General features: G+C 41.0%; 1 protein-coding gene across 4 annotated transcripts in view; it reads right to left on the reverse strand.

The window, feature by feature from the left end:
• AP2B1 (adaptor related protein complex 2 subunit beta 1) overlaps nucleotides 1-27304 on the reverse strand; it is a 119795-nt gene that overhangs the window by 9434 nt on the left and 83057 nt on the right. For all 4 annotated transcript variants that reach the window (XM_060203951.1, XM_060203949.1, XM_060203950.1 and 1 more), the window contains 2 exons: nucleotides 7523-7607; nucleotides 6239-6325 (listed from right to left, as the gene is read on the reverse strand). In XM_060203951.1, the coding sequence (XP_060059934.1) occupies nucleotides 6239-6325; nucleotides 7523-7607 (172 nt within the window). The remainder of the gene's footprint in view (nucleotides 1-6238; nucleotides 6326-7522; nucleotides 7608-27304) is intronic.

Below are 27304 nucleotides of genomic sequence, written 5' to 3' on the forward strand. Positions count from 1 at the left end.
CGGTGAAGCAGATCTGCAGGTGTCTATCTTTCTCTCCCCCCTCTGTCTTCCCCATCTCTCTCCATTTCTCTCTGTCCTGTCCTACAATAACGACAGCAATAACAATACCACAACAATGATTAAAAAAGGGGGAGCAATAAAAGGAGAAAAAATAGCCTCTAGGAGCAGTGGATTCACTGAGTCCCAGCAATAACCCTGGAATAAAAAGAAGAAAAAAAAAGGTGTAGACCCCTTCCTTCATCTTTCTACTTCAGTCAAAGTCACAATTCTTTCAGCATCAATAAGAATAAAGTGGGTAGGGGGAGAAGGGACAGTAGTCTAGGCAACAGACTTTCTTGCTTTTGGCCAAGAGGTCTTGGGTTTAATCTCCAGCACCATCATTATCCAAAGAAATAATGGCTGGAGGGGTCTGGGTGGTGGTGCACCTGGCTGAGTGCATTTGTTACCATGTACAATGACCAGAGTTCGAGTCCTTGCTCCCTATCTGCAGAGGGAAAGTTCTATGAGAGGTGATATAGGTCTGCAGGTGTCTCTCTCTTTCTCTCTCCCTCCTCCTCCCCCTCTTTTTAAAAAAGATTTTATTCATTTATTAATGAGAAAGATAGGAGAGAGAGAAGGAACCAGACATCACTCTAGTACACATGCTGCTGGGGACTGAATTCAGAACCTCATGCCTGAAAGAGTCCAGTGCTTTATCCTCTGAGCCATCTCCTGGACCACTGCAGGTATCTCTCATTCTCTGTCTCCCTCTTCCCTCTCAATTTCTCTCTGTCATATCTAATAAGGGAGAGGAGGGAGAAACAAACAAACAAACAAATAATAATGGCTGGGGAAATACTCAATTGGTAGATCATTGGACTTTCATGTCTGAGGTTCCTGGTTCAATTCCTGGTGTTGTATGTACCAGGGTGGTAATCTGATTTATCTTTCTTTTCGCTTTTATTATTTTTTTTCATTGTTGTAGTTATTATTGTTGTTGTTACTGATGTCGTCATTGTTGGATAGGACAGAGAGAAATGGAGAGGAGGGGAAGATAGATGGGGGGGGAAAGAAAGAGACACCTGCAGACCCGCTTCACCACTTGTGAAGCGACTCTCCTACAGGTGGGGAGCCAGGGGCTCAAACCGGAATCCTTATGCTGGATCCCTTACACTGGTCCTTGTGCTTTGCGTCACCTGCACTTAACCCACTGCACTACCGCCCCACTCTCTCTTTTTGCTTTTAAATGAAATATTTAAAAAACACAAAAGAAATAGAACCCCATGCCAAAGAAGTATTTGTTTCTTATTAGTGTCTATGTAGTGAATACAGATACAAAATGTCTCTGATATTTCTCAGAGTTTATTGAATAATTTAAAAGTCAGTTGAACCAGTAGATTTCTTGCCAGGAATATTTCTTTTCTTTTTTCTTTTTTTATACTTGTAGATACAACTTCTTCTTTAAAAAATTTTTTTTAATATCCTTGTTGTTTTTCATTGTTGTTGTAGTTATTATTGTTGTTGTTATTGCTGTCGTCCTTGTTGCATAAGACAGAGAGAAATGGAGAGAGGAGGGGAAGACAGAGAGGGGGAGAGAAAGATAGACACCTGCAGACCTGCTTCACCACTTGTGAGGCGACTTCCCTGCAGGTGGGGAGCCGGGGCTCGAACCCGGATCCTTATGCCAGCCCTTGCACTTTGTGCCACGTGCGCTTAACACGCTACACTACTGCCCGACTCCCAGATACAACTTCTACCATTAAGATACTAGTTGCAGTCATAATGGTAAAGTGCAAAAACAAATTTGAACAGATCTTCTTATACCAGCAGACATGAATACCCAAACATTAGTACCTATCTGACGTATTTTCTAGCATTTACAAAACTAGTGGCTCAATAGGCATCTCTATAACATACATCTTTCTACTAAAATCTCATTATTGAGTATTGAGAACATGGTTTCTTCTTTATCCTCCATCTAGAAAGAAATGGAAGAGCAAAAGTAAAACCTTAATGCTAGGTTGGTAAGTCCTTTGAGTTTGTGACTCCCTACAATCCTCAGAGTGTTAGTTCCATCTGTCAAATGTCTACTCTGGCAAAGAAAAGCTATTTAAAGGGTTGGTGCTATTGTGATTAGGGCAGATCAGCTGGAAAGAATGGTATTTTTAGCTCTCAGCTAGACCCAGGATATTGAATCAGAAGGCACCAAACCTGAAAATGTTCATGTTAATGGAGGCCTCAAGACTGGAAAGAAATTTAAAGGTCAGGGTATTCCAGACTTTGGGAAGGAAGCAGAAGAAGAAATAGAAAGATGTAGTTGAAAGAAGTAGTCTTGCAAGATTAGTGTGGGAATATGATGGACTTAGGTTCTGAGAGAAAATAAAGTGGCCTTTCTCCTCCCAATACTACATTGCCACAGAGCAGTGTGTCACCGGAAAATCAATTCATTAAGTATTTGGTCCACCCAGAGCGAGCAGGAACTGGCATGAGGCCATGGCAGGACTTGTTGAAACTGAATTTGCTCTAAGAAACTGTTTCAGGCTACATCAGAAGACACAGTTCAACTGGGAGAAAGGCCAGACAAAAACTTTTTGGCAAAATCAAACACACACACAAACTATCTTGTAATACCAAAGATGGTAGTAAAAGCAGGATTTAAAACTTCATGGTCAAATTATTTGAGTTAACATTGAATTAAATAATAACCATGCACGAAGACTTCTTAGCTAGCTTCTGGTCTGCTAATAATAGTCAATGGCAACTTAAAAAAGGCACAACACAAACTGTATTTTTAAACTCTGATTAACAAAAACAAAAACAAAAAACCTTTAACAAGGGACAAATGTTCCCAGGAGCAGCTAAATGAAATGCTGCATCATGACTAATTGATAAAAGAAAGATTATAACCATGGGTTAGGCTTATTCTGAGATAGGTAGTAGAGTTGGTTCGATAAACTTTGGTTCTTACCACTGTTCACTATGGATTCTGTACCAGAAGCTTCCTTAAGAAAAAATTAAACTGTCATGAACCAGAAGGTGGCACTTGGAGGGGGGAACTTCATGAATAGTGAAGCAACACTACAGCTTGATATCATCTGACCGTCCATCTGCCTGCCTGCCTGCCTGCCTGTCTGTCTATCTATCTATCTATCTATCTTTCTCCCTTCCCTCTCAATATCTTCCATCCCTATCCAAAATAAATATTTAAAAAAATTGTCTGAGTGTAAGATAAATACATTATAGTGTCTCAAAAAATTAAAACCGAAAAGCTGAAATGAGGGCTGGTGGGGACAGTAAAATGATTATGCAAAAGATTTTCATGCCCAAGGCTCTGAAGAACCAAATTCAATCTCCAGCACCACCAAAGGCCAGAGTTGATCAGTACTATGGCTTTTCTCTCTGTGTATACTTCAGAAGTAAATAATAAATAAAAAGTTAGAATGAGAAGATAATGAAGGGTTTTTTTTTCCCTATCATACTATCTCTTCCTTCTAGTCCAGTATTCCAGCTATGGTGGTAGGAAGACAACATGCTGAAAGAAGTTAATGATGGTTGAATGAAAGAGGAGGTACTGGGGCTGGGTGATGGCACACATGGTTGAGCGCACATGTTACAGTGTGCAAAGACCTGGGTTTGAGCCCCCAATCCCCACCTGCAGGGGGAAAGCTTTTTGAGTGGTGAGGCAGAGCTGCAGGTGTCTCTCTCCCACTCTACTTCCCCCCCCTTCCTTCTCTATTTCTGGCTGTCTATCCAATAAATAAATAAAGATAATTAAAAAAAAGAAAAGAAAAAGAAAGGGTCATAGTGGTTATGCAAAAAAAAAAAGGAAGTATTGACTAAGTTCCAAGTTTTACCTTCATTAAAATCTATAAAGATCTCTGGGAAAGGAGGGAAAGAGAAGAGTTGGAGAGGGAACTGGGATGATGGGGATGATGGGAAGATAGCACAGTGGTTATGTCAAAAGACTTTCATGTGTGAGTCTCGGAAGTCCCAGATTCAATCCCCAGCACCAACATAAGCCAAAGCTATGCTGTGCTCTGGTGTATCTCTTCTTATCTCTCTCATTAATCTCTCTTCATATCTTTCTCATAAATAAAATATTGAGAACTGTCTAATATTTCTCTTGAAAATAGAGAAAGAAAGACAGACCATTGGGGTCCAAGAAAATAATGGTAGAAAAGGCTAAGTTGGGGACTGGGTGGTGGTACACCTGGTTGAGCATACATATTATAGTGCGCAAGGACCCAGGTTCGAGCCCCCGGTCCCCACCTGCAGGGAGAAAGCTTCATGAGTGGTGAAGTAGGGCTGCAGGTGTCTCTCTCCCCCTCTGTTGCCCCCTTTCCTCTCCATTTCTGGCTGTCTTTATCTAATAAATAAAGATTTAAAAAGAAGAAGAAAGAAAAGGTTAAGTTGGAGGTAGGAGAGTTTTGTGGATGGCTATTATGGAAGAGACAAGAAGCTGCACACCCATGTACTAATAACTACTGTAAACCACTAGTCCCCACTCTTAACATGACAAAAAAAAATTATAACATTTTGTACTAATGTCAAAAAAAGAGAGGTCAGGAAAAAAATAGGGTGATTTAGAATAGTTTAGGGGCTTGTTCTACTTTTAAAGAACACTTACCTTAGTGAAATAAAGTTTTAGCAACTGAGATTTGCTATTATTTTTCCTTATGGGTTACTATTTTGATGCTTTATTACAGTAATAAAATTACCTACAAGAGGATCTGGGCTTTTTAATTGTGATTAAAGAGGTTAGTGACAACATACAAGAGCTGACACAATGTAAGAAGATATAAGGTGGGGTGGGCAAGACTGGCTGAAGTCCCCAGTCTCCACATGCTGTAGGGAAGGTTGAGTGGTGGAGCAATAGTACAGATGTCTCTATCTCTTTCTCTCCCTCTATTTTTCCCCATCTTTATCAGAAGGAAAAAAAAAATTTACCAGCTAAATTTTAATCAATTATGATGTATTCCTGTTTAATGATAAAATGGATTCTAAGCAAAGGTCTCAAAAAAGTCACCTTGGGGGTGGGCAATAGTGCACCTGGTAAAGTGCACATATTACAGTATGCAAGGACCCTGGTTCAAGTCCCTAGTTCCCATCTGCAGGGGCCAAGCTTCATGAGCAGCGAGGTACTACTGCAGGTATCTCTCTTGATCTCCTCTTTCCCTCTCAATTTCTCTGTCTCTATTTAAAAAACAAAACAAAACAAAACAAAACAAACAAAAAAAAAAACCCAGGAGTCGGATGGCAGCGCACGTTAAGCACATATGGCACGAAACACAAGGACCGGCGTAAGGATCCCAGTTCAAGCCCCCAGCTTCCCGCCTACAGGGGAGTTGCTTCACAGGTAGTGAAGCAGGTCTGCAGGTGTCTATCTTTCTCTCCCCCTCTCTGTCTTCCCCCATCTCTCTCCATTTCTTTCTGTCCTATCTAACAATGATGACATCAATAACAACTACAATAACAATAAAAAACCAACAAGGCCAACAAAAGGGAAAAAAAAAAAAAACCAACCAAAAACCACTTTTGCCTCTAATAGTGAAGACTGATACAAAAAGTTGTTTTTCTTTTAACCAGAGTAATGCTTAGCTTTGGCTTATTTCTGGGGTCTCAGACATGAAAGACTGTTGCATAAACCACTATGCTATTTCCCTGGTCTGAGAAATAGTATCTTGGGATTCCTGGGAGAGTACATACCCTCAAGTGTTACTTCATGTTTATACGATGTTTAGAAACATGATGAAAACATGTTCTACTATGGAAGAACTGGGTAGACAAAATCATTCTAATTTGTCTCTAAAATCTGTAAGTAATCTATACCAAAACATTTTATATTAAAAAATAAATTTGGAAATATCTATCATGTACTCACTAGAAATAAGTTGTATGTGGAAAGAAACAGGTAAAGATAAAAGTTTTCAAAATGTAGTTTTATTTACTAGGATGAAAATAAAATTCAGGGTGCTAGGAGATAGATGGCCCAGTAGAGTGCATGCTTTATTATGTCTTAAGCCCTGGTTTGAGTCCCTAGCTATCACATGGAAACACCAAGTAGTGGGAAAGCTTCATAAGTGATGGAGCACTGCTGTGATTTCTCTCCCCTCTCTGTTTTTCAATTGCTAAATAAAAAGAATGAAAGAGTGTACTAGGAGTGGTAAAATCATGCAGGCACAAAGCCCCAGTGAAAAACCCTGGTGGCAAAAAAAAATTTTTTTTAAAAAAGAACATGGAACTTAGACTCACTACTCACCAGCATTTAAATGACATTCCTTAATCTGAAACTGAAGTTCATTTTCATTGGGAATATCCTTCCATGTTGCAAGGAAGACCTGGCGCTCTGTAGAAATGAAGGGGAAAGGTAAGTACAGTCTATTAGTATTCTGATTGCTGATGCACTGCACTACCTTTTCTTAGGAGTGCTGGGTCTTGCAATGTAACCAGTATAACCTGGAACTGGAGTCAACTACTAGCTATGCAGAAGTGTTCGATTAATCCATCAGTAGCACTAAGATACATGGGAAATGGTTTGGGTTTTGCTCCAAAGTTTCTTTGTTGGGTGACTTTAGTAAGTTTTGTGGCATTTCTAATCCTTAATGCTATCATATATAATCATATTATGTCCTGTCTAGCTAAAGACCAACTAAACCAAGTAAGTACCAATATAATTTACTATGTACCAGTTTAAGTTAGTTTTATTAGATAGTAGTTTCATAAATAAGTGAGAAATGTCAACAACCACATAGGGAGTGCTAATGGTTTATTATAATCATTGAGTTCTTATCGAGAGAAGAACTTAGTACAGTGCTAAGTGCTCAGTTTACATGTATTGCTCATTTAAATCTCTTAAAAATTATTTCTGTGTTGCAAACTTGGGAGACTGAAATTTAGAAAAGTTAATGAATTTGCCACATGGGATAGCCAATAAACAGCCAAGCTAAGATTAAAATTCACATGTATGTAAGGACTATCCTAGTGTGAATTATTCAAACAAAGGCATTGAGATTACAGACATTTAGAAACAAGGAACAAAGACCAAATGTGACCCAAATGAATATGTCAGCAGTTATAAGAGGTACAATATAGTCTTATAATACTTTTCAAAATTTCAAAACAACATACTTCTAGGGCTATGTTCTGACATTCAGAAGAAAGGTAATATATCTTTAAATGTATTTGGTGACAAATGAATGAAACTAGAGGTGATTATGTTTAGTAAAATAAGTAAAGAAACGAAAAGACAACTACCAGGTGGTTTCTTATATGTGGTATCTAGAAAACTGAACTTACCAAAAAAAATCCAAACAAAACAGAAGCAACCTACAAACTGTAAGACTCAGAACTATGATGGTTATCTCTGGGAGGTGGGAGGGTCAGGATACAGAACGCTGGTGGTGGGTGTGGTATGCAACTATACATTGTAACCTTCTAATTTTGTAACATACTATTAATCACAAATTTAAAAAAAATTAAAAAGAATTGGACTACAAAAAAATGTATTTGGCAAAGGGACAGAAGAAAAGAAAGACATACTTACCCATTTTGCCATCTTCTACAAAAAGCACATTGAGTGGGATAAGGCAGCTGAAGTAGAAGACATCAATATTGTTTTTCACAGCCACCTGCCAGGAAAGTAACAAGGGAAAATTAATCAGAGGAAGCAAAGGAGAAACTAAGCAGAGGCCAGAATAGTTTTTTTTTTGCCTCCAGGGTTACCGCTGGGGCTTGGTGCCTGCACTACAAACCCACTGGTCCTGGAGGCCATTTTTCCCATTTTTATTGCCCTTGTTCTTGTCATTATTATTGTTGTTGACATTACTGTTGTTGTTGGATAGGACAGAGAGAAATCGAAAGAGGAGGGAAAACAGAGAGGAGGAAAGACAGACACCTGTGAAGTGACACCCCTGTAGGCGGGCAAGCCAGGGGCTTGAACCGGGATCCTTTTGCTTGGCGCCATGTGCGCTTAACCCTCTGTGCTATTGCCCGACCCCCCAGAACAGTTCTATGTCTAGAAATAAATCACTAGTTTCCTTCCTCCTTTAGACAAAAACAGGACTTTCTAGATAAGAAACACTAATCTGTACACTGCAAAGCGTCCTTACTCATGCCACTGTCAAAGCACTGTGACAAACTGTGATTTCTTGCAGGAGTTTCAGAAGGTATGAGTTTAAGACACAAATTCTATACCCAGGGCAGTTTTTTTTCAATTATTTTTTGTTTATTTGTTTACTAACAGCTATTGCTACCATGTTCCACAATTAATATTTTAAATCTTCATTATAACCATCATATACAAAACAGATTTGATTCCCCCTCTCATTTCATGAATTAGGAACTAAGGTTCAGAAAGATTAAGGTTCACCCTGGGAGGTGACACAGCAGATTAAGCCTTGGACCTTCAAGTATGAAGTCTTACTTTCAGCATCGTCAGAGTGATGTTTTGGTTCCTTCACACCACCTCAATCAATCAATATTAAAAAAAAAAAAAAAAAAGAGGGAGTCGGGCTGTAGTGCAGAGGGTTAAGCACAAGTGGTGCAATGCACAAGGACCGGTGTAAGGATCCCAGTTCAAGCCCTGGCTCCCCATCTGCAGGGGAGTCACTTCACAAGTGGTGAAGCAGGTTTGCAGGTGTCTTATCTTTCTCTCCTCCTCTCTTCATTTCTCTCTGTCCTATCCAACAACGATGACAATAACTACAACAATAAAACAAGGGCAACAAAAGGGAATAAATAAAATAAAAATAAATAAATAAGTAAATAAATAAAGAGGGGAGTTGGGTGGGGGTAGACAGTATAATGGTTATGCAAAGAGATTCTTATGCCTGGGCTCCGGAAGTCCCAGGTTCAATCCCTGCACCATCACCATAAACCAGAGCTGAGAAGTGCTCTGGTTTAAAAAAAAAAAAAAATATATATATATATATATATATATATATATATATATATATATATATATTCATATTCACACTGCTAGCACCTAGAACTGGTATCATAGTTTGGGGATTGTTTACTGAGTAAAGTGTCTTTTTTTTACTGGGGGGATTAATGGTTTACAGTAAACAATAAAATACAGCAACAAAAAATAAAAGCTGAAGAATACTATCATGATGCTGGCTTGCCTTTCCTGGGCAGAGAACCTCACCAGTGTATCCTGGAATCCCAGCTCCTCAGAGCCATCCCCATAACACCATAAACCAGAGCTGAGCAGTGCTATGATTAACACACACACACACACACACACACACACACACACACTTTTTTTTTTCCACACTGCTAGCACAGAGAAGTACTGGTATCAGGAGTCGGGCGGTAGTGCAGCAGTTTAAGCACAGGTGGAACAAAGCGCAAGGACCAGCATAAGGATCCCGGTTCAAGCCCCCAGCTCCCAACCTGCAGGGGAGCTGCTTCACAAGCTGTGAAGCAGGTTTGCAGGTGTTTATCTAACTCATTCTCTGTATTCTCCTCCTCTCTCCATTTATCTCTGTCCTATCTAACAATGATGACAATAATAATAACTACAATAAAACAACAAGGACAAGAAAAGGGAATAAATATTTTTTAAAAAAGTAGTACTGGTATCATAGTTTGGAGATTATTTACTGAGTAAAGTACCTATATTTTTTTCTTTCTTTCTTTCTTCTTTTCTTTTTCCTTATTCAGGAGACTAATGGTTTACAGTCAACAATAAAATACAGTAACAAATAATAAAATACAGTAGTTTATACATGTATAACATTCCTCAGTTTTCCACATAACAATTCAAGCCCCTATAGGTACTCTGATATCATGTTCCACCACCTGAAGCTCCCCTCCTCCACTCCAGAGTCCTTTACTTTGGTGCAATATACCAAACCTAGTCCAAGTTCTGCTTTGTGTCTTCTTATTTTTCAAATTTATTAATGAGAAACATAGAAGAAAGCACCAGACATCATTCTGGTACATGTGCTGCCGAGGACTGAACTCTGGACCTCAGGCTTGAGAGAGTACTGTTCTTTATCCACTGCATCACTTCCTGGACCACGAAGGTTTCCCATTCTTTTTTTTTTTTTAAATAATATTTTATTTATTTATTTATTATTGGATAGAGACAGAGAGACATTGAAAAGGGAGAAGGAGATCAAGAGGGAAAGAGATAGACACCTACAGTCCTTGCTTCACCACTAATAAAGCTTTCCTCCTGCAGGTGGGGGCCAGGGGCTTGAACCCAGGTCCCTGTGCACTGTAATGTGAGCACTTAACCAGGTATGCCACCTTTCTGGCCCCTGGTTCCCTATTCTTTATCCCTCTGGGAGTACGGACCAAAGATCTCTAAGAGACACAGAAGGTTGGAGGTCTGGCTTCTCTAACTGCTTCTACATTGGACATGGGTATTTATTTTGCAGGTAATCCATACCCCCCAGCCTATTGGGTTATAGCTCTGGAGAGGTGGGGCTCCAGGACACGCTGGTGAGGTCTTCTACCCAGGAAAGGAAGACTGGTGTCATGGTAGTATTCTTCAACTTCTGTCTATGAGTAAGATCATCCCATACTCATCCTTCTCTTTCTGACTTACTTCACTTAACATGATTCCTTCAAGCTCTGTCCAAGATGGGGTGAAGTGTTGGTCTGCTTCTAATTCTGCTTCTGTTCCCCTACATTGCTTGATGCTGTGGTTTATTTACATAATCATTGTTTTGAGACCCCCACTGGTTTAATCCCTACTGGTTCTAGCTCTTTTTCCACTCCGCCCCCTCTCCTAGTCACACCCTGTCTTCCACTGTTTAATCCCCAATGGTTTGCAAGCTTTTTCCTTCTCCCTACCCCCTATCCTATGTACATCCTTTTCCGACCTGACACTTCTGCCTCAGGAAATATATAGGACAGGACTGTGATTAGAGATTAGATAGCTTGCACTGCATCCCCGCTCATCAATAAAGATTGAACTGCTTCCCAGCTCAGCCATGAGTCCCTGGTCGTCTGTCTCCCGCCCGGAAAGCTAGCCCGGCAGTGAAGAAAAGTTAAATTACCATTTTTAATAGCCGAGTAGTATTCCATTGTGAATCTAGAACACAACTTACTCAACCTGTTGGAGATCTGTTGTTGGACACCTGGGGTGCTTCCAGGTTTTGGCTATTACAAATTATGCTGTATACACAAATCTTTTTGAATGCGTGTGATTCGTTCCTTAGGATATATCCCCAGGAGAGGAACTGCAGTCATAGAGTAGGACTACTTCTAGCTTTCTGCGAGTTCTCCAGACTGCTCTCCACAGAGGTTGGACCAATTTATATTCCCATCAGCAGTGCAGAAGGGTTTCTTTGTCCCCACACCCTCTCCAGAATTTGTTGCTGCTACCTTTTCTTATGTATAACATTCTCACAGGAATGAAGTGGTATCTCATTGTTTTTATTTGTATTTTCCTGACTATCAATGACTTGTATTTTTTCATGTTTGTTAAACTTTTTGGATGTCTTCTGTGGTGAATATTCTTTCTGTTCATATCCTCTCCTCATTTTTGGATGGGGTCATTGTTTTTCTTGTTGCTGAGTTTGGTGACCTCTTTCTATATTTTGGTTATTAGCCTCTTATCCGATGTATGTAAAATGCCTACCTTAACATGCACAAGCCCCTGGGTTTAAGTCCAGGGCTGCGTGGGAGTACTATGGACAGCACAAGAGGCTGTTGGGGAGAATTAACTTCCACAGGTGGTAGAGTAGTGCTGTGGTTTCTCTCCCCTGTTTCTAAATAAGGAATGAAAAAGTTGGGCATGGGAGATCACTCAGCATACATAAGGTCCCTAGTTCATTTCACAGCAATACAGTAAGGAAAAAAAAAAAGACAAAAGGAAAAAACAACTAGGGTCAAAACCAAATCTGATCCTAAACCTTGATTATTCTCTTTCCATAACAGTATTTGTTGCCAGAGTTGCCAAAACCAAATCTGATCCTAAACCTTGATTATTCTCTTTCCATAATAGTATTTGTTGCCAGAGTAACCCTACCTTTTAAAGTTGTTTCTTTTTAAAGGCTTATTTCCTTGCTGTTGTGGAGGTGGTACAATGGATAGAGGGGTTTGCAAGCATGCAAGTGGGGGATTTGTATGTGGGACTTGCAAGCATGAGGTGCCAAAATCAGTCTCTGGTACCACATGTACCAGAGTGATGCTCTGGTCCTCTCTCTCTCATTAACAAATTTATTTATTTATTTATTTATTTATTTATGAGAAAGATAGAAGGAGAGAAAGAACCAGACATCACTCTAGTACATGTGCTGCCAGGGATTGAACTCAAGACCTCATGCTTGAGAGTCCAATGCTTTATCCACTGTGCCACCTCCCAGACCACAAATAAGTTTTTAAATTATCTTTATTTATTGGAGAGAAGCAGGCAGAAATCAAGAAGGCAGGGGGAGACAGAGAGGGAAGGAGAGAGGGGAAGGGGGAGGGGGAGGGAGGGAGGGAGGGAGGGAGGAAGGGAGGAAGGAAGAGAGGAAAGGAGGGGGAGAGGGAGAGAGGGAGAGAGAGAGGGAGGGAGGAGAGGGGGGGAAAGAGAAAGAGAGAGAGAGAGACACACACAGAGAGAGAGAGAGAGAGAGAGAGAGAGAACTGCTTCACCACTTGCAAAGCTTTCCCCCTGCAGGTGGGGACCAAAAGCTTGAACCCAGGTCCTTGTGCGCATTGTAACATGCATTCAACCAGGTGCACCACCACCTGGCCCCAAATAAATGGCTTTTGAATCTATTTGCTTAGTCACTGGATAGAGGTGGAGAAATTGGAAGGGAAGGGGGAGATAGGGAAAGAGAAAAAAAGAGGCTCCTGCAACACTGCTCATGGAGCTTCCTCCTTGCAGGTGGGAACTAGAGGCTTAAACATAGGTCCCTGAGCATGGCTACATGTGTGCTATACTGGATATGCCACAGTCTGACCTCTATTATTTTTTAATAATTTTTTAATTATTAAATTAAGTTTTAATTTTATGTCTTGATATTTGTCATTGAGCTTGTAGGTCGTATATTTCTTTTGGTCTGTTAAAGAAAGGTGCCATAGTTTCTTTAAATCCTCACAGATAGCTTGTTATATATTTACTTTTTGTAACTGTTCAGAATATTGGAAGATAAAAAATTATGCAGTGATTTATTTAGATGTGGACTTAACGGTGCTGTTCACCAGTTTTCTTCAATGAGGTCTCATACCCAGAGATCCTAAGATTAGTGAAAATTAAAAGACTTCCAAAATTTTTCTATTCCTGTTTTAAATGTACCGGCAAAATAGAAATGTGGGGAGTCGGGCTGTAGCGCAGCGGGTTAAGCGCAGGTGGTGCAAAGCACAAGGACCGGCATAAGGATCCCGGTTCGAACCCCGGCTCCCCACCTGCAGGGGAGTCGCTTCACAGGTGGTGAAGCAGGTCTGCAGGTGTCTATCTTTCTCTCCTCCTCTCTGTCTTCCCCTCCTCTCTCCATTTCTCTCTGTCCTATCCAACAATGACAACAACAATAATAACTACAACAATAAAAAAAACAACAAGGGCAACAAAGGGGAATAAATAAAATTTAAAAAAAAAAAAAAAAAAAAAAAAGAAATGTGATAGCAATGAATGATCTATCTGGTGAAAAAAGTTTGATGAAGTTTGTTTTTGTTGTTCTGAATTTACAATGTACATTCTCACTCCATTTTAAGAATGTTGATGTATGGGCGCGAAGATGCTGGAGAAACTCTACTCAGATATCCGTAAGTATTCCTTCACCTGTATGTTGTAAATTAACTATCTTAATAGGTACAAAATAAACATAACACATAATCCACACAAGTTGGGAAATTATTTCCCACAAATGCCTGACTTGCCTATAGGAATCAATTATCACCTACATATCTAAGCCCTACTAAATATTTTCAGTTGGGTAACTAAAGAGATAGCTACAAATGAACATGTCTAACATCAGACACCTCCTCATCCCTAAAAAGAGCCTCTTAGTCTTTCTAAACTCAGTAAATGGATTACTGCAAAGCCTTGAGATGGTTTCCCTGCTTCTGCACGTCTCATCCGTGCTCAACACCTAGTTTCCCCAGTCTATTCTCAACACAACAGTAACAGTGATCTTAAAATTTAGGTCAGCTCACAAATATGTCTCTTCTCAACTCTTCAATGGCTTTCCATTTCACTCAGAATAAGAACCAAAGTTACAATGCCTATAATCTGATGCCTATTACCTCTCTGATGCCATGCACCATTTTCTCCCTTTGCAACACTGTGCCAATCACAGAAGCCTGCTGTTCTATTAACATTCCAGGCATGTTCCTATCTTAGGATTCTTTGTAGCCGCTATTTCTTCTGTCTGAATTTTCTTTATCCAGAAGAAAATTCTTCCTTTCTCTCTCTCCTTTGGTTTCTGCTTTAATCAAATATTTTCTCAGGCAGGTCTTCTGTGACCAGTACATTTATAAAATTACACCACACAATCTTCAACTGCAGGACTTTACATTTCAATCTCTTTTTCTTCACTGTCTTCATTTGACATACTTTACTTATTGACAAATTTATTTACATATTTATTGGTAAACTACCTGCCCAGGTGCCATTTATGCCACCTCTAGTAGTATATAATTCCACAAGGGAAGGGAGTTTTGTCTCTTACTGATCATTATGTCTTTTTTCCCCTCAATTTGTTGTTGCTGGGGTTTTACTGCCTCAAGACAACTTTTTTCAGACACCCCCACCACACACACACATACACACACACACACACACACACAGCACCAATGCTTCCCCCAGGACCAGAGCATTTCCATGTGATGTACAGGCAACTCAAACCTGGATTGCCTACACAGGAATGCAGGTAACCTATCAGGTGACTGGTATAGAATTAAGTGCATTATAAAAATAATGAATATAGTGGGTGGGGAAATAGCTCAGCTGGTAGAATATTAAATTTGCAAGCCTAAGACTCCAATTCATTTCCTGTTGCCACATGTATTATCTCATTTAAAAGTCTCTCATATGTAATACTACTAATCATAGAAAATGATTATAAAATGCTATGTGAAGCTTTTGACAACCAGTTGGGTTTATATAGAATATGAACTTAATCTACAGCTGCTCAAGGTTTTTTCTAGTGTACTTTCCTTAACAGAAGAGGACAGCATGGGCATGCATGTATTAGGGTGAAAGTAGGGGAAGGATCACAATTATATGCAAACCATTATAGGAAAACGTTGAAGTTTCATGCAGTTCTGTATGTACCTATAGTATTAATATCAGGGGTCAGGAAGCTAGTGCAGAGAAGGAATTGCATGAGAGAGGTCCAAGTCCAATTCCCTGTACCATCAAGAGCCACAGCTGAGTGGTTCTCCAGTTTAAAAATAAAAAAGATATATAAAGAAATAAAAAAAAAATTTAAAAGACAAATACAAGTTTATTAATGTATTTCTTCCTTTACGTTTGAGTAAAACTAATACCCCAGGAAATTTTTTTTTTTTTTGCCTCTAGGGTTATTGCTGGGACTCGGTGCCAGTACCAAAATCCACTGCTCCTGGAGGCCATTTTTTCCCTTTTGTTGCTCTTGTTGTTTTATTGTTGTTGTGATTATTATTATTGTTGTTACTGCTGTCATTGTTGTTGGATAGGACCATGAGAAATCAAGAGGGGAGGGGAAGACAGGAGAGAAAGACATGTGCAGACCTCCTTCAATGCCTGTGAAGGGATCCCCCCTGCAGGTGGGGAGCCGGGGGCTCAAACTGGGATCCTTATGCTGGTCCTTGCGCTTTGCGCCATGTGCGCTTAACCCACTGTGCTACCGTCCCGGAAAATGTTTCTATGTGCATTCTTCACTACATAGTACTCACTACTATGGCATCATTAAAAACTATGGGTTGGGTCAGCAAAATAGTTTATTTGGATAGTGTGCTGCTTTGCCATGTGCGAGACCCAGGTTTAAGCCAGATCCCCACCTCACTGAAAGAAGTTTCAGTGTGAGGTCTTTTTTTCTTAGAAAATAAAATGAAAAATAAAGAAAACGAAAACAAACTATGAGCCAGGCCATGTGTGCTGACACCCATCTTGAGATGTGAAGCCTGTGGTAACAACAGTCCGTAAAACAACACTCCCTCAATTTAAAAACAAAACAGAAACAAAAGATGGAACATCCTCTGAGGTGGCATAGTGGCTAGAGTGCTGTACTTGAAAGCATGAGTTGGATCTGTGACACTTGTGTCAGAGGGATACTCTGGTTCGCTCTCTTTTTAAATAGCTTTTTTTTTCTTTGCCTCCAGGGTTATACTGGGGCTCGGTGCCTGCATTATGAATCCACTGCTCCTGGAGGCCATTTTTACCAATTTGTTGCCCTTGCTGTTATTCTTGTTGCCATGCTGTTGTTGCTAGATAGGACAGAGAGAAATTGAGAGAGGAGGGAAAGACGGGAGAGAAAGATGGACACGTGGAGACCTGCTTCACTGCCTGTGAAGTGAACCTCCTGCACATTGGGAGTCAGGGGCTCAAACTGGGAGCCTTACTCCGGGCCTTGCACTTCTCTCCATGTACGCTTAACCCTCTGCACTACCGCCCGGGTCTCCTCTCTTTTCTCTCTTTCATTAATGAATACATCCTTAAAAGCAGCAACAACTGTGGGTCACAACAAACTAGTGGTCCCTCTCTCCCTTTCCTCCCTAGAGCAGAATACCACTCAGCTCTTGTCTTATAGTGGTTCTGGGAATTGAATCTGTCACTCTTGAGTCTAGGGCATAAAAGTTCATTTGGGGGTTGGGTGGTGGTGCACCCGGCTGAGTGCAAACATTATCATGCACAAGGATCTGAATTAAAACTCCCTTTACCCACCTGCAGGCAGTAAACTTCATGAGTGGTGAAGCAGAGCTGTAGGTGTCTTCCTTTCTCTCTCTCTCTTTTTAAATATTTTTATTTACTTGTTACTGGATAGAGACAGAAATTGAGAGTGGAGTGGAAGACAGAGAGGGAGAGAGACAGAAAGACACCTGCAGCCCTGCTTCACTACTCCTGAAGCTTTCCCCTTGCAGGTGGGGACCAGGGGCTTGAACCCATCCCTGAACACTATGATGTGTGTGCTTAACCAGGTGCACCACCGTCTGGCCCTGGTGTCTTTCTTTCTCTCTCTCACTCTATCTTTCCCTCCTCTCTCTGTCTGTTCTATCAAATGAAAAAAGGGGAGGAGGAGTCACCATAAGTGGTGGATTTCATCCTGTAGGCACAAAGTGATAACTCTGGTAGTAACAACAACAACAACAACAATAATAGTCTATTGTGTAACTGCTTTGCAATCTCCCTGGCCCCAAACTAACGGCTCTCTAATTCTAATTAAAAATTTTAATTTGAGAGTCGGGCTGTAGTACAGCGGGCTAAGTGCAGGTGGCGCAAAGCACAAAGACCGGCATAAGGATCCCGGTTCGAACGCCGGCTCCCCACCTGCAGGGGAGTCGCTTCACAGGCAGTGAAGCAGGTCTGTCTATCTTTCTCTCCTCCTCTCTGTCTTCCCCTCCCTCTCTCCATTTCTCTCTGTCCTATCCAACAACAACAACAATAATAACTACAACAATAAAACAACAAGGGCAACAAAAGGGAAAAAATAAATAAAATAAATATAAAAAAAAGTTTTAAAAAAATTTTAATTTAATCAGCTGCAACTGGCATAAAAGGACAAAAACTAACACAGTCCTTCTTATGAAAGGCAATGCTTCCTGAAATGTTTTAAGTACACAAATATGTGTGTGTATACACACATTTTTTTCTTCTTTTTCTTATGGAGTTATGACCTAGATCACAAGTATTTCAACCCTAGGATGCCTTTTCCTTCAGACAGAAAGAAAAAAAGGAAGAAAGGAAGAAAAGAGAGGGAAAGGCTTCACTTGGTGACACAACACAGTGCATGTGGTGGTGGGGCTTGAATCCGGGCCACATGCAAGACAAGGCACGCACTTCCTGGTGAGATCTCCTTCCAGCCACAGATGTAGTTCTCCTCCTCCTCCTTCTAATTATATATCCTTAAAATTTTTTATTGTCTTTATTTAAAGAGACAGCCAGAAATCGAGAGGCTGGGGTGGGGGGGACAGAGAGGGAGAGTGCGCGAGAGACACCTGCAGCACTGTTTCTCCACTCACAAAGCTTTCCCCCTGCAGGTGGGGCCAGGGGCTTGAATTAGGGTCCTTGCACATTGTAACATGTGTGCTCAACCAGGTGTGCCACCGCCCGGGCCCCCACAAATGTATTTCTTAATGTCAAGTTGTAGTTAAAAAAAAAACCACCATAATATTCTCACGACCAATTAAAAGCAAGCAGTGAGGAAATAGGTCAATGAGCTGTGGAACAGAATGGAATATGCACCTCAGATTCTTTTTTAAGAATACCTAAAATCAGATCACAGATGGTATACTAAGGAGAATATGTCTCTGTTCCTCCGGCCTGTCACGTGGAACATGTGGCCAAAACAATGTTAACTTGCATCTCAGGGATAGCAATAGAAAGAGCAAATAGAAATGATTATGAGGCACTTGGAAAACACAAAAGTGAGCTATAAATGCTTAATAATGATAATGATTTTTAAAAGTCACTTTCAGTAGATGCTAGGGAAAGAGCAGCCTGTCAACTTCAGCCTATAACTAGCAATTAGTTTCTTTCCATAGTATGGGAAGCCTGCTGCAGTAGCTGTAGCCTCTTGATGGTGGCACAGCTGGAGACGAACAGGCTAAATTAATATTCTAACTCTGTTCCAGTGTACTCAAAAGTACTATAAAAAGGTATGAGATGAACTCAGTCTGAACCCTGACAAACAAGACTTCTCACCACAACTCTCACTGCAGATAACCACAGGAGGCACTGCCACAAGAAAAGCCAAGGCAAGTGGCACATAGCTCACCTTTGAGAGTATATCATCTACTCTTCCATGACGTCACTTGTGACCTTTCCAAGTCTCTGAAGAATATTTTTTTTCTTTTATTTCTTCTCTCCATTTAGCTTTTGGAAAGATTATTTGCAGGCTGGCCCAAGCTAAGACCAGGCAATGACGTTAACCATCTGAGGAATGATGATTCAGATGTGTTTTAAGCACTACCTCATCTAGTCAACAAATTCTGGAGGAATGGCTCTAAGTGACAGTTTTTTTTTTTTTCCTCCTCCAGGGTTATTGCTGGGCTCAGTGCCTGCACCATGAATCCACCACTCCTGGAGGCCGTTTTTTTCCCCCCTTTTGTTGCCCTCGTTGTAGCTTCGTTGTGGTCATTATTATTGCCCTTGTTGACACAATTCGTTGTTGGATAGGACAGAGAGAAATGGAGAGAGGAGGGGAAGACAGAGAAGGGGAGAGAAAGATAGACACCTGCAGATCTGCTTCACCGCCTGTGAAGCGACTCCCCTGCAGGTGGGGAGCCAGGGGCTCAAACCGGGATCCTTCGGTCCCTGCGCTTTGCGCCACATGCGCTCAACCCACTGCGCCACCACCCGGCCCCCTAAGTGACAGTTTTTTAATGGCACTGATTGCAAGGTTCTATGCTATCTGAGACTCACGGTCTTTCTGCTAGATGCTGGAATTTATTTATTTATCCCCTTTTGTTGCCCTTGTTTTATTTTTGTAGTTATTGTTGTTGCTGTTATTGATGCCATCGTTGTTGGATAGGACAAAGAGAAATGGAGAGAGGAGGGAAAGACAGAGAGGGCGAGAGAAAGACAGACACCTGCAGACCTGCTTCACGACCTGTGAAGCGACTCCCCTGCAGGTGGGGAGCTGGGGGCTCAAACCGGGATTCTTATGCCAGTCCTTGCGCTTTGTGCCACCTGTGCTTAACCTAGATGTTAGAATTTAATATCCCTATAGTTCTGCATCCCTAGTCAATGCCAAAGGTATCTACCACCCCTAGGACTGAGGAGACAGCATAATGGTTATGCAGAAAGATTCTCATGCCTTAGGTCCCAAGGTCCCAGATTCAATCTATGGCACCAACATAAGCAAGAACTGAGCAGTAGTTTGGTAAAAATATAAATAAAATCTCCCATTTCAAACCCTTCTGCTAATAAATTGAGAATATCTAGAAATAGTTTAAATAAAGCAAGGGGCTCAAGAGCTTGCTCACGTGGGAGAACACACCCTTTATCATGAACCTGGGCTTGAGCCTCCAGCCCTATACACAAACAGAACCTACACAGTCACAGAGAGGTGCTATATAGTATCTGCTTTTCTAATGTTTCTACCTGTGACTGAAAGGGAAAAAAAAGTTCCCAGGGAATGGGAAAAGTATGCAGGCATGAAGCTCTAATGGGGGTGGGGTTAATAGTTATGAAACCCAACACAGAAAATGTCAGTTTACTTTCCTTCCACTGCTAATTGAACTTTAAAACTTGAGAAACACCTTTGATTTACTTTTTTTTTTAATTAGTTGTTAGCTATTACTGTTGTTGTTATTGATGTCGTTATTGGATAGGACAGAGAGAAATGGAGAGAAGAGGGGAAGACAGAGAAAGGGAGAGAAAAGTAGACACCTGCAGACCTGCTTCACCGCCTATGAAGTGACTCCCATGCCAGTGGGGAGCCAGGGGCTTGAACCAGGATCCTTACGCCAGTCCTTGCGCTTTGTGCTGCATGCACTTAAATTAACCTGCTGTGCTATACCACCTGATTCCCCTTTGATTTACTTTTAAGGTCTCTCTAAAAATCTTTTATCTTTAATTTTTATTGCCACCAGGGTTATAGCTAGGGCTCAGTGCCAGCATTTCTAACACCACTCCCAGTGGCCTTTTTTTTTTTTCTTTTCCTCTTCCTTCTATTTTATCTGATGGAACAGAGAAATTAAGAGAGGAGGGGGAGAAAGAGAAGGAAAAAGACACAGACACCTGCAGACCTGTTCCACTGCTCATGAAGTGTCTCCTCATAGGTGGGGAGGGGGGCTCAAACCTAGGTCCTTGAGCATGATAATATGTAGGCTCAACCCTGCCCCCCTTTTAAGGTTTTTTTTTTTTTTTGGAACATGAGGAGGGCAGAGCCAGGACCTTGTGATATATGACTTCCCCACCCCAGGGCCAATATTTTTTCATTTATATATATGAGACGACGGGGGGGGGGGGGGGAGTGAGAAAAGAGAGAAAGGAAGATCTCTCTTTCTCTCTATATCTCACACACACACACACACACACACACACACACACACACACACACACACACGCAGACCATCCCCTGGTACCATGATACTCCTTTGCGCTACCAGGGTTCAAACCAGTGCTGTGTGCATGGTATGGTACTTCCCCAACCTGGTGAGCTATCTCTCCAGACTTAACCTGCAAGGTTAAAATTTAAACAAGAATCTCCCAAGACTATATTATTTGCATATTATTTATCTGTGGGGAATATTTCTAGCACTGGATCTGTCTGAACTAGGGATTTCATAATTCCTATAAGAACTCAATATCTATTCAAGCAGAAAATAGCTCCATAAAACAATCAAGATTGCACAGCCTAGATGGTGAAATAGCTCAGATGAATTGTGCATTGCTTTGCCATGTGTGTGACCCAGGTCCCAGCACAGGCCCAGCTGCATTGAAGGGAGCTTTGGTGCTGTGGTCTCTTTCACTTTCTGCCTCTATTTAAAACAAAACAAAATAAAACAAAACAAGAGTACACAATCCCAACTGTGGACTATGGGAAGACCAAAGGAGTCTTAAGTACTAAATCTGTTTGACTTGCACAACAGTCAAGAAAAGTCAGCAAATGCCAAGCTGGTTTGCTTCATTTGATGGAAGCTGTTAAAAAGGTCTTCTGTTTGGAAGCATTTACCAGCTTTTCTGGTACAATGGCTATAGCTGTGGGCTTTCTGAGAGTGAACAGACATATGTAAGATACAAACTATCTGGGAAAAGCACATCTGTAACTGATTGTCTCAAAGGCTGGGACTAATATGTAGGAGTAGCAAAGGACAGCATTTTCTCAAGGCTATTGAATGGCAAAAACGACACAAAACAAAAACCTTTTGGCTGACAGACACACACACACACACACACACACACACACACACACACACACACACACACTTTTAAGCCAGAGTACTGCTCAGGTCTGGCTTATGATAGTACTGGGGACAACCTGGGATCCTGGAGCCTCAAGTGTGCAAGTCTTTTGGCATAACTATTATGCCCAAAGATCTTAAACATATGAAAATTAAGATTTTAAGAGTGTATATTCTGCAGCTAGTATTTTCCGTTCTATCTGCCCTGGTCATTCAAAGGTTACTTGAATACTCTAAGGCTGATAAACACTACCTTGTTTTAGAAGTAACAAAGAAATTCCTAAAGAATTAACAGAAATTATATCTTTTCCCTAACTAGCATTCATCTCTTAAATAAAATTTCTACGAGCTTTAAAGGTCAGAGAAACATTGATAGCTAACCAAGTCAAATACGGGAAAGATTCCATTCTTTATCCATAGCTGACCTTCAAGTTTCCTAATTATAAAGAAGCATGGAAGGAAAGAAAAAAAAAATTACAAAGGTGCTATCAGACTTTTCAGGTAAAGACAAAAGAATGAAAATTTCACTTAAATGTTCTATCTATAGGTAGAAATTCTGCTATAATTAAAGAGAAAAAATATATTTTAGGATGGAGTCAGGTTAAATTCTAACCTTTTTTTTTTTCCCTTTCATTCAGAAAGAGATAGAAAGAGAACACAGCAATGGAGCTTCATAACCCCTCGCCCCCCCACCCATCTCAGTACTCCTATGTGGTATCAGAGCTCAAACATGAGTCACGCATGGCAAGGTTCAAGTTCTCTTATGAGGGGGTTCCCATTGGGATGATTATCTTATGATTTTAAATGCAAATATAAATAGAAAAATAAATCAACATTCATTTATATACTGTCTCCTTGTTTTAAAAACAGAATGTGGGGCCGGGTGGTGGCGCACCTGATTGAGCGCATGTAACAATGCACAAGGACCCAGGTTCAAGCCCCCCCGGTCCCCCCCTGCAGGGGGAAAGCTTTGCAAGTGGTAAAGCAGTGCTGTAGCAGGTTGTCTCTCTGTCTCTCTCTATCTCCTCCCATTCTTTCGAATTCTGAGTGCTCTATCCAGTAAATAAGGATAATAATAATAAACAGAATTTGTGGTCTGGGAGGTGGTCCACTGTATAAAGCATTAGACTTTCTTTTTTAATGTATTATCTTTATTTATTTAATGGATAGAGACAGCCAGAAATTGAGAGGAAGGGTGAGATATATAGAAAGAGAGACAGAGGAACACCTGGAGCCCTGCTTCACCACTTGTGAAACTTTCCCCCTACAAATGGGGACCAGGGGCTTGAACCCGGGTCCTTCTGCATTATAACATGTGCATCAACCAGGTGATCCACCACCCAGCCCCTCAAAACATTAGACTTTCAAGCATGAGGTCCTTAGTTCAATTCCTGGCAGCACATGTACCAGGATGATAATGTTTCTTTCTTTCTCTCTCTCTCCCTCTCTCTCTCTCTTCCTATCTTTCTTATTACAGACTGAAGTTATGGATGGACCTGCAAATGTCCATGTTCAGTAAAGAGGCAATTACAGAAACCAAGCCTTCTGGGAGTCGGGCTGTAGCGCAGCGGGTTAAGCGCAGGTGGCGCTAAGCACAAGGACCCGCATAAGGATCCTGGTTCAAGCCCTGGCTCCCCACCTGCAGGGGTGTCGCTTCACAAGCAGTGAAACAGGTCTGCAGGTGTCTATCTTTATCTCCTTCTCTCTGTCTTCCCCCTCCCTTCTCCATTTCTCTGTCCTATCCAACAACAATGACAACAACAATAACTACAACAATAAAACAACAAGGGCAACAAAAGGGAATAAATAAATAAAAATAAATATAAAAAATATAAAAAAAAAGAAACCAAGCCTTCTACTTTCTGCACCCATAATAAATAGGGGGGTGGGGGGGGCAGGTAGTAGCATGCCTGGTTGAGTGCACACATTACAGTGTGCAAGGACCCAGGTTCAAGCCCCTGGTCCCCACCTGCAGGGGGAAAGCTTCATGAGTGGTGAAGCAGGGCTGCAGGTATCTGTTTCTCTGTCTTTTCCTTTCTATCTTCCACAAACCCTCTAATTTTTTCTGTCTCTACCAAATAAATAAATAAAATATGTGGGAAAAAAATTTGGTCGGGGATGAGTGGGTTAGTTAGTCACTTCAAGATTCTGTGTTAGAAAGGCCCTTTAACACATTACTTTCATCATGTTGCCGTGTGCAAGGTCCTGGGTTCAAGCCCCTGGTCCCCACCTGCAGGGGAAAAGCTTGGTGAGTGGTGAAGCAGTGTTGTGGGTGTCTCTCTCCTCTTTCTCCCTCTCAAATTCTGATAGTCTCTATCCAATAAATAAAGATTAAAAAAAAAAAGGTCCATATTCCCAGAAGGATAAAGAATAGGGAATCTTCCAACAGAAGGGCTAGGATACAGAACTTTGTCCCCACCTGCAGGGGAGTCGCTTCACAAGCGGTGAGGCAGGTCTGCAGGTGTCTATCTTTCTCTCTCTCTCTTTGTCTTCCCCTCCTCTCTTCATCTCTCTCTGCCCTATCCAACAACAACGACATCAATAAAACAACAAGGGCAACAAAAGGGAATGAATAAATAAATATTAAAAAAAAAAAAGGATACAGAACTCTGGTGGTAGGAATTGTATGGAATTGTATCCCTGTTATCCTAGAATCTTGTTAATCATGATTAAATCACTAGTAATAATAATAAGCAGAATTTGCCCTCCTTTCTGTGACCCAAATTCCCTTCCTTAAATTCAGAAGTAAAACATTCTTGCACTCATGCTGACTGTCCTCAAATATTAGGCTGCAGGCTCTTTAAATCAACAGGAGGTTAGATTTCAATATAAAGAGAACATATGCAGATTTGGGTTAGTCAGTCACTTCAGGATTCTGTGCTAGAAAGCCCCATTAACACGTTACTTTCATCATAGTAACAACCAACTCCATCTGCACAGTAATCCTTGTTTTGTTCTTCTAGTCTGAGCCAAGTTATATTGTGACTCACTCATCCTCACTCTAAATCATTACACACACTTTGCTAAGAAAAAAGGGGGAGGGGCTGTTAATTTTGGTGGCAAAAAGGTATTCAGTCAGTGAACTGGCAAACAGACATAATGTGTTGGTATTTTAACCACTGAAAAATGTCAGTTTTAACTCCAAATAACACTACTGTTGATGTCTGACCATCAACACTAGAATCTCAAGCTAGTTATTTCCAAAAGATTGAACAATGGGATTCCACCTGCCTTAACTGAAGTGTTGAGAGTTTATCTTTTCCTTTAAATATTCAAGACACTTATAGACTTATTCAAAATGAAAGTCCCTATTAGAAGGAAATAGCATCAAGGGCTGAACAGTAGTGTAGCAGGTTAAGCACACATGGCACAAAGTACAAGGACTGGCACTAAGAATCTGGGTTCCAGCTCCCAGCCCCCCACCTGTATGTAGGTGGCTTCACAAGTGGTGAAACAGGTCTGCAGGTGTCTGTCTCTCCCCCCTCCCCCCCCCCCCCCCCCCCCCCCCGTCTTCTCCTCTTTCGATCGCTCTGTCTTACCCAACAACAACAGCAATAACAACAAGGACAACCAAAGGGGACAAAAATGGCCTCCAGGAGCAGTGGATTCATAGTACAAGCACCAAGCCCCAGAAACAATGCTTGAGGGAAAAAAAAAAGGGGGGGGGGGATAGCATCCTTCCCAATCTTTATTTTGTTGTGTTTTCTAATATTTTTTCTCTTCCATAAGGGTTATTACTGGGTACAACTTGAAAGTTGTACCTGCATAATTCCACCACTCTTAACAGAATCTCTCTTAGATATATACTGAGACAGAGAGGAAAAGATAGAAGATAGAAAAGAGACACTACAGCATTGTTCTCCTACTTATGAGGATTCCCTTGTCCAAGTTACTGCCATGTAGGGCCAGGAGGTAGTTGCATATGGTAAAGAGTATACTCTACCAGGTGACCTATCTCCTACCCCTATATCTATTTTTTTTTAATTTCTTTACTAGGGATTAATGGTTTACAGTCAACAGTAAAATACAATAATTTGTACATGTGTAATATTTATACATAACAATACAACCCCCACTAGGTCCTCCTCTGCCATCAAGTTTCAGGACTTTGGTGCAATATACCAACTCCAGTCCAGGTTCTTCTTAGAGTTTTGTCTTTTGATTTTGTTTTCAACTTCTTTCTATGAGTGAGATCATCCCATATCATCCTTTTGTTTCTGACTTATCTCACTTAACATGATATCTTCTAGCTCCATCTAAGATGGGGTAAAGAAGGTAAATTCACCATGAACCTGAGACCTTGGAGCCACAGGAATAAGAGTCTCTTTGCATAACCATTATGCCATCTACCCCTGTTCACTTTCTTAGTTTTCCACATAAAAATTCAATGTCCCCCCCAGGTCCTCCTCCTATATCTGTGCTTTATAGTGCATCTTTTCCTCTTTTTCTCTTTGTTAAATTGTGATTTTATGGGGCTGTCAGAAGCTCAGTAAGTAGAGAGCACACTTTAAGTGTGTGTAAGGCCCTAGTTTGGAAGCCAGGTACCAAGCAGTAGCACTAAAGGGACTTCTGTAGAATGGGAGGGAATACTTATACTGTTTCTCCATTTTTTTTCCTACTCTATTATTATTAATTAATTTATTTAATTTTTTAAAAAATTTTTTTCCCCCCTCCAGGGTTATTGCTGGGCTCGGTGCCTGCACCATGAATCCACTGCTCCTGGAGGCCTTTTTTTTTTTCCCCTTTTGTTGCCCTTGTTGTAGCTTCGTTGTGGTTATTATTATTGCCCTTGTTGACGCAATTCGTTGTTGGATAGGACAGAGAGAAATGGAGAGAGGAGGGGAAGACAGAGAAGGGGAGAAAGATAGACACCTGCAGACCTGCTTCACCGCCTGTGAAGCGACTCCCCTGCAGGTGGGGAGCGGGGGGCTCGAACCGGGATCCTTACGCCGGTCCCTGTGCTTTGCGCCACATGCGCTTAACCCACTGCGCCACCACCCGACCCCCTATTTATTTATTTTTTAACCAGAGCACTGGCATGGGGATTGAACGTGGGGACTTTGGAGTCTCAGGTATGAGGGTTTCTTTGCACAACCATTATGATATCTACCTGCCCTCCTCTAATATTTTTATATAGAACAACAACAAAACAATTGAGATGGAAAGGCTGTCTATAGTATATATCTGTAAGGCTCTCTCATCATTCACTAGTGTCTTTGCTTTTTTTAAGGCTGTGAGCTTATTTTCCACTGATTTTCTTTGTACTTGGGAGTTCTGATAAACCTAAAGATAAAAAGTTGGACAAAGACTTTATATTTGATTTTTCTAGGAA

The sequence above is a fragment of the Erinaceus europaeus genome, chromosome 12, assembly GCF_950295315.1.
Source record: "Erinaceus europaeus chromosome 12, mEriEur2.1, whole genome shotgun sequence".
NCBI lineage: Eukaryota > Metazoa > Chordata > Mammalia > Eulipotyphla > Erinaceidae > Erinaceus > Erinaceus europaeus.